The sequence below is a fragment of the Manacus vitellinus genome, unplaced genomic scaffold, assembly GCF_001715985.3.
Source record: "Manacus vitellinus isolate BGI_N305 unplaced genomic scaffold, ASM171598v3 scaffold_3_pilon, whole genome shotgun sequence".
In the NCBI taxonomy this organism is placed as follows: Eukaryota; Metazoa; Chordata; class Aves; order Passeriformes; family Pipridae; genus Manacus; species Manacus vitellinus.
Window position 1 is genome coordinate 39,542,788 of NW_021940535.1, and position 11,517 is coordinate 39,554,304.

The 11,517-nt window shown below is 47.1% G+C and overlaps 1 protein-coding gene across 1 annotated transcript; it reads right to left on the reverse strand.

Moving 5' to 3' along the window:
• Window positions 1–1,940: 1,940 nt before the first annotated feature.
• LOC103763357 (patched domain-containing protein 3) lies at window positions 1,941–9,147 on the reverse strand. The gene is made up of 5 exons (XM_029961899.1): window positions 9,027–9,147; window positions 7,364–8,172; window positions 7,006–7,127; window positions 5,871–6,016; window positions 1,941–3,956 (listed from the first exon to the last, which is right to left on the reverse strand). Exons 1-5 carry the CDS (start codon window positions 9,145–9,147, stop codon window positions 2,356–2,358), a joined length of 2,799 nt encoding a protein of 932 aa, XP_029817759.1. The 3' UTR covers window positions 1,941–2,355.
• Window positions 9,148–11,517: the final 2,370 nt, after the last annotated feature.

Consider the following 11,517-nt stretch of genomic DNA (forward strand, 5'->3'; position numbering starts at 1 on the left):
CCACTAACCCACATTCCTAAGTGCCACATCCACGTTTTTTTTTTTTAACATCTCCAGGGATGGTGATTCTACCACTTCCTTGGGCAGCCTATTCCAATGCTTGACCACCTTTCAGTGAAGAAATTTTTCCTAATATCCAACCTAACTTTCACTGGCACAGCTTGAGGTCATTTCCTCTTGTCGTGTCACTTGTTCCTTGGGAGAAGAGACTGACTCCCACCTCCCTACAACCTCCTTTCAGCCAGTTGTAGAGAGCAATAAGGTCTTCCCTGAGCCTCCTTTTCTCCAGGCTAAACAGCCTCAGCTCCCTCAGCTGCTTCTCGTAAGATTTTTGATCTAATCCCTTTACTGGGTTCATTGCTCTTTGGACATGCTCCAGCACTTCAATGTCTTTTTTGCAGTGAGGGGTCCAAGACCAAACACAGGATTTGAGGTGTGGCCTCACCAGTATCTCTCTAAATTTGAGCAACTAACATAAAATTAGTTTCAAGTAAACTTCACGTGGTCTCTGCACTTTTTTCCAATTTGAGAAGGTGTGCACAGGATCAAAAAATTTTGAGGAGGTGGTGAGTATTTGATTTTTACTTTCCTTTTCTATAGGAACTTGGTTAGTAATGGTTTTTGGACAGAAAGTTGCCGGTATGCTTTCATGTTGCATTCCAGATTTAGTGAATTGTAGCAGTAAACCTGCATTATGTGGGAAAACTGTTGTTTAAACATGTCTTAAAATGGCTTTTTGTGGTCTCTTTGCAAACACATACTTCTTCTTCCCCACACCCCCCCCCACGACAAGTGTTATCCCATGCAGGAATGTCCTGAGAAGATATCCTGAGGTGTTCTCATTGGCCCCTTTTAACCCCTTCTTATTGGTTGTTAACCCCTTCCTGCAACCTGTAATTCGTTACTCTGTGAATCTTCCTAACCCTATAAATGTAACCCCCCCAACAATGAACTCTCTCTGTGCCTGCCATGGGACCACGTGGGTGGGGGGAGGAGGGGAGAGCACCTCTCCCCTCCAGGCTCAGGACTTGAAGAAACCCCTGGCGCTGGAGTCCCCTCCCCGTCCACCTTAAGCCGTCGGAAATGGTTCCTCAGATGGAAATGGAACTAGAACTGGGCCGCCCCACGCCATGGGGGGGAAAGGGATCCAGAGTGAATATTGAGTAACTGGTCCCACAATTTTTTTCTTGGCTGTCAGTGATTTATCTTCAGCTTTGTTATGTAGCTTTCATAGCGACTCAAAATGGAAATACCTGTAGATTATGATTCACTGCTCTGAAAATTAGTATCAGTACTTCCTCTTTGTCCTGTTTGTCCTGTTTGTGAATGACTGGATTTCAAGCCTGTGGTCCCCATAAACAGAGATATCATGAAAGAAATAGGATTCTGCCTTGTTTACTGGGTCTCATAGGGACAGGGGCAGACCCTGGCTTTGTCACACTTGCTTGATCTCTCAGCAGAAACCCTCCACAGCAGCAGATTTGGACTGAATGGTATGTCCTATACCAGTTTTTCCAAAAATTACAAACATCAGTTACCATCATTTGATTTCCAATGGGTTGCTCCTTATATTGGCAACAAATTATGAATTGACTTCTCACCCATTGTCTTGTCCCTACAGGTCAGAAGACGACCTCATATACTCTTAGCTCTTATTCAGTGGGAGCTCCTCTGCTCTATTGACATGTCAAAGGATGGGCTGTCACTGGTGAACACGGTGGAATTTATGGGTTTACAGTTTTAGGACTGACCTGCTCAAACTTGAGTTGTTTTTCCACTTTGCTCTCAATCAGGACATGATTCTCCCTAGTGAATCCTTGTCCTGTCATGCCATGGCACAGCATCTTCCATGGTGGTTACTCAGGAGATCCATATAACTTCAATAACCTACAGCACATCCCTTTGCAAACTGCAGCCAACAGAAGCTACACACAATCTTCTTAAAGGTACCAAATGTTTAATCTTAGCTAGAAAACAGATCACCAAGACAATAAGGCTTTGAACAGAAAATGTGAGTCCATTTGTCTTTACCAACGGTTTCTTGTGCTGCATTAGGAGCCTAAGCAGACTTTGTCTCCTGCAGGCTTAGGAGTCATTTTAATAGATTCAGTAAACACAAAAAATATTTAACAACATTAAGATGTTGAATCAAGCACACACAAAAATGAGAAATGCAAATGCACTCTCTAAGTTTTCATTTCTTCTGTTGTTTTTCTTGCATGGCTTTTTTGAAGCCTTCCTTCCCTGATGTACTTATTTTTCTGTCCTTCATTTTTTTCATTTCTTACATTCCCTGAAAGTCACTGCATTTCAATCAATATATAATATATATAAAACAGAATACATTTAATGTAGTCATGAGCTATCTTTATAATTTCTTAAGCTAAGCTCTGGATTTTCAGATGTGGTATTGTGGGGTGATGTGCCAAATTTCCCAAAAAATGTTAAAAACACTGGAATGAAAACAAGACCATGAAGAGCGCCAAACAAAATGACAAGAAACATGATCTTGAAAAAAGTCCTAAAGATGTAGGTTTTTGCTGCAGCCAGGACAACAACTCCTAATATAGTAGAAACTGCACCTTGTAATACCGGGTAACCGAGCAGGGACAGCGCTTCGATTGCCCTTTTATTGGCTGATGACTCTCCACTCGTAACAAAGGCATAGGAAATATGAGCAGAAAAATCTACCGAAAACCCTATACAAATGACCAGGTTGATCATGGATATGGAATCGAGATTGACGTTCCAGAAGGACATGAAACCCGCAACACCAACTATAACAGAAGCTATTGCAAAAGTCACCCACAGGCAGCACAACGGGTTGGGAATGAGCAGAAGGGAGACAACGAGCATTGCCCCGGCAGCAACGACAACGTTCTGAACGGTGTTCTGCACTATTACCAGGTACTGGTCGTAGTAGATGAATGCCGGGTGATACACCTTCAGTGGAATACTGCACTGCCTGGCTGTCTCTCTTAACTGATTGAGAAGATTCTTCTCATCAACGGCTGAGGTCACGTTCACTGTCTGGAGGAAGAAACGTGAAGCTTCTATTTCATCCCCAGTCTTGTTTAAGTCCCACGCAAAACTGGAACGAATGCTGAACAGTACAGGTAAGTTATTAAAGAACTGAGTCTTATCGTTTATATTTATTGAACTGCTTTCAGCGAGTACTGTGTATACTCTCAGCCAGGACTCTGAGAGGTTCTTATCAACGTAGGAAATGTTCTCCAAATTCTGTGCACAGCTCTCAATGCCACGACGAACCGCCTCATTCCAGTAATCTACCCTTTCAGGAATGACAACCATGACCCTGGGTCCATATGTTGAGAAGTATTTGTCATCATCATCATAGTATGGAATGACGTAAGAGTCATCATTAGCCAGATTTCGAAGATCGATGCCTTCCCTGATCTGAGTACACCCATAAACACTGCCACCCAAATACGCTCCGTACAGCAACACCACGAGTAGCTTGACCCATTTGTTTGTAAAAAAAGGCCCGTAATACTCTTTAAAGAATATGCTCATTGGATGTTCCCCTTCTGGCTCAGAGGACTGCCTGGAACAGCTGCCGACACAGCAAGCGTTGTACAAGCAGGAGTTCTCAGCCTGATCTTTATCTACTCCCACACGCATACAAGTCAGCCAGTGTCGGTTTCCTTGCTCCCTTTTATGATTTAATACAAGAACTGCCCCAAAGAAGGTCAGGGTATACACATAGCAGAAGACAAAAGCAGTGCCTGTATAGAGGCAGAAAGCTCTCACGGATGGAAAAGCAGTCCAGGTGCCAATGAAGAAGGCCAAAACATCCGTGAGAGTGGTGATGGTCACAGAAAGTGCTGCCTCTGAGTAAGTCTCAGCCAGCAGAGCTTTAACATTGGATTTCTCTTTTTTCCTTGAACTTTGTTCCCAGGAAGCGATCATGATGAACATGTCATCAACGCCAACCCCTGCAAGAGGAGAAAAGGTTAACTCTGCATTGCAAATGGCAGCTTCCACTAACACCCAACAAAACTACAACATTAATCACATCTAAGTCTGCACAAAATTTTGAAAAAGAAAGTTGGGCTATTAATATTGCTTTAGTGGTGATACAAGTTACAAGAGAATCAGGAAAACAGATCCTGTGTGCTAAACAGATCCTGTAGCTAAATGTAGTACCTTTCAGAAACTCCTGGTGACCTGATGGGTTGTTGATCCCTTACCCTTCTCTGCTGAAAGCCTGAGCACACCTACTCCATCTCTGAAAAGTTCTTGTATCTGCTGTCCACATGTCCACTGATGCAGACAACACACATCCCAAAGCATTATGTATTCTGAAGTTCAGCTATCCTTACCACTGGAAGTGTCCTCCATTATCCCTGGAATCTCCTTCATCACTGCAGCAACTTAGACCAATAATTTCTTGCTCTGCCATCAGCGCAAAGGGAGAACAGTTGCAATCCCTGTTTTCCAGTGGCTCACTTTTTTATGCTCTTTGCCCTCCACTTCTCTCCAGTTTATCTTTCAGCACTTATTCATGATTTATTATTAATTTGTCTTCAAATTTATACTGATGCACCCAAAAATATTACCCACCAGAATCCTCCTAAACTCCGCCAGAAAGACTGGATACTGGGCTTGGGGGTTTGCTAAGATACCAGAGGAAGTGAGCTGAAATTTGAAAAGGAAGAGCCAATGTGCCTCTCTCAGCTCTGCCAACTCTCAAGATTTTAATCACACACCTTTCAATATTTTGCCAATGTTGTCAAGGGCTCTTCTATTCCCCAAAAATTAACCACACAAAAAGGGAAAGCAAGACTGGGTGAGTAGAGGAGGGAGCACAAATGATTTAGCCAAGCGTAAGAGAATAGATGAAACCACTCCCTGCTGCCTGAACAGGCAGCTGCCAGTAGACAAGCAAAGGTGAAGTAAGCAGCACGTCAAAAGGTACTAGTGGATGGCAGTGAGCCATGCTGCTTCCAGAAAGCAGGCAAGTACAAAGCAAATCATCTGATGTACTGAGAAGTTGTCTGCTTTAATGCAAGGAGGACAAAAGTCTGCATGTTATTTCTGAGGACCTGAAGGGCTTCAGCCCTTTCCCAGGTATACAAAAGGGTTTTTCTGACCCTATTCAGAGCTGTTGCAATTGATGAGCAAACAAAAACAAATACAAAATGCATTGGAATTATGCAGGAAACAAAGAAATGATGCGTGCCCTAAGGAGCATCTGCATTAGACAGCTAAGATGATGCACAGCCTCTATCAATCTGGAAATTCCACGAGCTTTCCTCAGCATGAGACCAAGCCCAAGAAAACCTCACATGAATTTATCCCATAGGAGAGCAGATAAGGATTTTAAAAGAAGTAATTTATTTGCAGCAACATTATCAAAGGGCATTTGGAAAGTTCAGCACTGCCTGTCAAGCAGTCTGTGCAACAGTGATGTAATGATGCCAATTTTCTTGGGTTTTTGTGGGGAGCTGCTTGCACAAATGGTGCATCACTTCAGTTGTGTAGCTGAATGAGACCGGTTAGTACACAGTCATTATACTGCAGAGGATTAATCATCATGGCTACAGGGACACTAGAACAGTGCCAGAAGTATTAACCTTACCACTCTCTCATTTTCACACCATAGCAGTGGAACTAGAGCAGGCATTGTTTTCTGGGAAAAGCTGCTCTTGCTCCAGAACACAGCTGAGCTGAGCTGAGGGCCTCACCTGCCTGTAGGAGCTCTAAGGAGGCTGCACCTCCAGGTATCTGCTCCCCTCGCTGCAGCACAGAATGTTGTATGATTTGATGCTCACATCATAAAAGACTGACACCATTAGGTTGTTTTAACTTTGCTTTAGTCTTTGATTCAGACTCACTTTTCTACTTACCCAGAATCAGGAATGGTGCGTTTGCTACAGTGACCACAAACGGCGCTCCACAGAAGAGCATCAATCCAAAGCTGCTTAACACAGCTAAGCCGGCAGAAACCACTCCACAGCAGGCAAGCCAGACATTATTTCTTATACAGCTGAGTCTGAAAATATTTCAAGGAATATCTTCATTACATGTCAAATATTTCACCAAGGTGTTTGGCATGACAAGTGCACAGGTACCAATGATACCCTGTCTGAAGAGAACTCCTTACAAAAGTTGCTAGGAGGGCTCCCAGGTGTCAGCATTGGAGGTTAATTTCTCTAGGAGGTGCTATATGCATTGTTACCACTGGCCAGCTATATTCAGAAGAGTAAAGATGTGTACTGATCTTTGCATCAATAACAACAGAGATGCAAAATGAAGGTACAATAGTTCTACCAGTGAGGCTAGACTTAGGGTGACCCAAAAAAATGATGAATTTTTAGAAGCTCTTTGCTTTTACGTGGGTTCTTGGTGTATCACATCAGTGTAATACAGAAGCACCTCCCAGGCAGTAATGCCACACAGAGAAACTTTCTCTGCAGGCAGACTGGCTACCAGCTTTTTGCCAAGACACCCCTGAGGGCTGGCTCAAGGATTCCCCAAGAAATGTTCTAATGGGCATAATGCTTGATGCAAGTGCTAAACCAGGCAGCCCACCCTGCAAGCAGAACATTTTTTCACAATACAGTACACAAACACTGCTGTACAGCTCACCTTCCAACACCACAAAGAAAGGGCAGGTGAAGTTCTCTGTGGACAGCAGATAAAGCTCTGACTCTACTATCAAGCAGAACACTTAGAGTTGTACCCAGATTTGCAGTAATCAATGAGGCTAGTGCTCATCCACCTGAACCTTAACTAAGCTCTGAATGCTTGTTCAGGTCTTCATCTGCTACTTATCATGAACCCCATCTAAGCAGTTGGGAAACATGCCCAGGTAGACAAGAAAGAGCAAAGAAATACATTTTGCCTGTTATGAAATGTCACAGTCTGCAGCTTCAAGAACGCTTTCACTGGACCAGAAGCAGAAACCAGAGCAGAAACCGAGGCAGGTAAAGAAGAGCAGAAGTCACTGCTCATTGAGCCATAGCTTCGAAGGCATTTTACCTTAAGCAAGAGAAGATTGCAAAGTTTATTGTCAAGAAATAGGTTACGGAGAAGAGCGGGATCACGCTCTTGGTATTTCCTTCAAACTCCTGTTGTCTGGACAGCGACGTAAAGTAAGTCACCTGCCATTAAAAGAACAAGGAAAGAAACGATGAAGCACATTTTTTTCTCTTTGGTCTTTGTACACACGCACAGGCAAGGCTAAACATCACGTTGGCACTAAAGCATTGCCGTGGCCCTCGCAAGCCGCAGGCCACCCGCCTTCTCCCCGCACCATCTCCTTTCCTTTCCACGACGGGGCTGCCCGGACATTTCGGGGCTCGGCGGCTCCGCACGGCCGTACCCGCCCCTGCGTTACCTGAATGGAGCTGAGGTGCAACTCCCTCAGCTTCGACGAGATGTTCCGCAGGAAGCTGCGCAGCCACTGCCGGCTGTCCTCCGCCTCGGGGCCGTCCTCCCGCAGGTAATACACCAGCTTCAGGGCCCGCGCCGACAGCAGCCGCCCGCCGTCCGCGTCCACGCCGCCCAGCGCGGCCCCCAGGAAGACGCTGCCGTTGACGGGGAACTGGAGGCTCCCCGAGACGGGCGGTCGCTCATCGACCCTCGGCGACAGCAGCGGGTTGGGGGTGGCGCAGCTGCCGTCGCTGCGGGCGCAGAGCCGCTCGTAGTCGGGGTCGCGCACGGTCTTGTCCAGCCGCAGCACCTCTTCCCACGCCGTCGGGTCCAGCACCGAGGTGCCGTTGGTCGCCACGGCGATGAGGGCGGCGTAGGCGCCCTCGGTGGGCAGGCGGGGGGCGGAGAAGCGCTGCGAGTCGTTGGTGGGGAAGTGCCGCCGCACCAAGTCGCGCTCGGCCTTGGCGGGCCCCCCCGTCGGCGTGAACTGCTCCTCGATGTCGTTCGCCTGCCGCTGCGCGGAGAGAAAAGCCGGCGCCCCAGCCCGCCCGACAGCAGCAGCGGGCACCAGCACGAAGGGCCAGGGGCAGGCGGCCACGCCGCTCGCCAGCCCTTCGAAGAGCCGCCGCAGCGGCCGCTCCAGCAGTCGGTGTTGCGGGCAGGAGCACGCTCCGCGGGGTCCCCCGGCCCCGCCATGGCCGAGGCGGGGGCACGGGCTGCCGGCGCAGCTCCTCGCCGCGGGCGCGTCCCACCCGGGGGCCGCCGGTGCGGGCTCTGCCGGCGCCGGAGGAGAAGAGAGGGAGCGGAGTGGTAGAGGAAAAAAAGAGGAACGGAGAGGACTGGAGAGCCGCCCTCTGCACCCCCGAGCCGCGGAAGCAACGCGCGGTTTTCAGTCAAGGGCGCGGCCGGAGCCCTCCCTCGTCATGACGGGACGGGCAGGTGGGCAGACCAGGCTTCTCCGGACGCGCCGCGCTCCGCCCGGTCTCGGGTACCCATGTCCTCCCGTCTCCTGGCCCCTCGTTTGCCATAACACTGTAATCTTGCAAAAAGAAAGTGATTTTCTGTGTATAATGAGCTGAACAAACTCTGGGGAGTCAGGTGAGTGTTGAGCTTGTTGCAAGGGGAAGAGTGAGTTACGGCAGGAGGATAGAACGCAGCTGGCATCAAGGCTGTGTCATGCACGGTTGTTTCATGAAAGCTCACAAGTAGTGGAGAGCTGGGATTACAAGTAAATTTGGAGCTACCTCTTGGGATCTAGTGCCTTGAACTCCCTATAATAAACAGGATTAATGTGATCCTTGGGTTTATGAACAGAGAAAGGCCTAGGGAAGGGACTTCCACAGTATATAATGGAATTAATTAGACTGATGTTACTGTATTAAGTACAGAACTAGCTTCAATGTTGTAAGAAACAGGCTGCAGAATTAAAAGGTGAGAGATGAGGTGTAGGTAGTGATCCTGAGCAGGAGACCATTGCACATTGAAGAGTTAAGGAGATCACATGGCAGTGAAGGTGTGCTGTACTGTGTGCCCAGCACCGGTGGCCCTCACACCGGTCTGTGCCCACAGGATAGCCTCAGCCAGCCTATGGTACCAGAGAAGCCTGCAAGGCAGCTTCCACTTGGTACCAGCAATCAGAAAACCTAGGCTTCTGTTTCTTGTCTCCCCCGAATCTCCTTCAGTCATTACTTCACCACTAAGGACTGTTCTTCCATCAAAGAGCAATACACAGACATTGGTGATGTACATCATGCCATGTTTCCTCTCTTGGTAAACAGGTTTACAAAACAGGGGAGTGAGAGCTGAAGGACTAAAAGACTTTGAAACAAGGGTTAGTGATTACCATTGGCAAGTCACAAGAATATCACTGGTGTGATACACCAGAGCTTTGTGCAGTAGCAATGATAGAAAGGATACTTCCAAGTCCAGAAAATACCCTGCAGCCTGGTGTTCTTGACACTGGTGACAGTGATTTGAGTGGCTTCTGGCTGAGAAGAACATTAAGCTCAGATGTGGGAGTGCTGGAGAGGTGTCCAGCCAGTGAGCTAATACGTCCCAGGCAGGCCCTTCTTCTCCTTGCCTTTCTTTGAAAGAAGGAACTTTCTCCTTCCCTGCCAGTACTTGCAAAGAAAACTTGTAGGTATTTCTTCTCTTGCAACCTGATCAGACAAGCTTGGCAGCTGTGGGCATAAAGCAGCCAGCCAGGCTCTGAGCAGCGTTATATGTCTCCTACTGTGCTCAGCATTTAGGGCAGGTTGGATCCTGGTGAGTCCCTTTTCCATGCACAGGTGTTCTGCGACAGGTATGTCAGTTCTGAGTTTCTGTGTGGGAGATGGGCCCTTAGAAGCTATTTCCTGTAGCTTCTAAGTTGTTGAAACCTAAGTTTTAATTAGTGTGACTCCAAAGTAATAGATTCTCCCATGCTCAGGTCTGAGTTTCCTCGAATGGATTGGCACCGTGTTAGGATAAGAGCTGTTCACAGAGGAGGAATCTGTCAACAGAAAAAAGGGGTAAGTTACTTGATGCCATGTAGACCTTTGATGTATTAGTGTCAAGGATTTGCCCAGCTGGAAAAGATAGCCTCTCTTACATAGAGATAATTGCAGAGAAGAATAGACCTGTGTCTGGGAATAAACTATAGAGGCAGCCCTATCCCCATAGTCACACATAGCAAGAAGACTTGTAGGATAACCTGGCAGTGGATCATGTTGTGGATGATTCACTGACATTGCAGCAGACATGAAGAGATGGTGTCCAGTTAAAAGCTTTCACTGTAAAAAACAGCAATAAAGGGTTCCTGGCTTCTCATAAGGGGTTATTAACTTCTTTAAGCTCAACAAGAGCAGGAAGTAAAATCTGACCACTTGTCCTATCCAGTTTCTTTCTGGCTCCTCTGGAGCTGGAGACAAGCTCTGGTAATAGTCAGCAGGCAAAAACTGTCCTAGAGGCAGGAGCTACCCAGTCAGGGTACCCAATACATGGGACACAGGTCAATGCCTTTAGGTTGAGTGGCACATTTTGTGTTTCCCAATGCTAAAGAAATGGTGACAAGAAAAGCTGGTATATACCTGACATGCCTAGAAGAGAGCTGCGAGGGATAGCTACTAGGTTGTACTTGCATCTTTGCAAGCTGTGTGGGGACCCAGCAATACAATCAATTAATTTCTAATATCCCCAGTGGCCTCATCTCTAGGTGGTGTCAGAACGTGTGTAGCACAAGTACACTGTCCAACTCAAGCCCACATAAACCAGTGAGGGTGGTAAACACCAAGAAAAAGGAGAAACAAGGCCAGGGTGGGAAGAGAAGGATGGGAAAAGTGCACACTGGAGCAGAAGGAGAGAAGAGAGAAGGGAACACCTGGGCAGGGGCTGGAGCCAAGGTGCTGCTGGAGCAGGAGCTGAGAGATGCAGCCTGGAGGAGCTGCTGCCAGTGAAGGAACCAGCACTCGTGTGCTGTCCCCAGTCTCTTGCACTGGCCACCGCCTCAGCAAAGGGGCTGAGCATGGCCTGGGGGTAAGGGGACTGAGGAGCAAAAAGGTCAGTGGGAGGAAGAGGTGTCCGAAGGGAAGTAGATTTTTTTTCTTGAGGGTTGGTTGGCTTTTTCAGTCTCCCTCGATACCAGAATCTGTAACTAAGAGATTGTTAATCGGCAAATAAATTAAAGTCATGGAAATTCTCTGAAGGACTAAACAAGTTTTGTCTGTGATAGTATCTTCCTGGAATTTCTCTTGCTACAATTTGTGACAGTTGGTCCTTATCCTTTCCCAGGACAAGGATACTTGTACTTTCAAGTTCTCGGTCAGAGCTAAGATGGCTCATTTCTGCCTCACTCTTTGGAATGCCAGGACAGAGGGGCATTTCTGTATCCAGGTTGCCCATGGAAAGTGCTATGTCAATTGTGTGAGATGCAGTGGACCCTGGAATAAAAAAACCCGTGGCATCAAGAAGTCTTTTATCCCATTTTTTTCCACCATAATGCAGTATTGGGTATGCCTGTGCCATGTCTGAAGGAAATTTGACTAACGTGATCTTTACAGTGCCCATCATAGTACCTGACAATGATAGGGAAGTTGTCTCTGATCCTATCCTATCCTATCCTACCCTATTCTTTCCTGTATT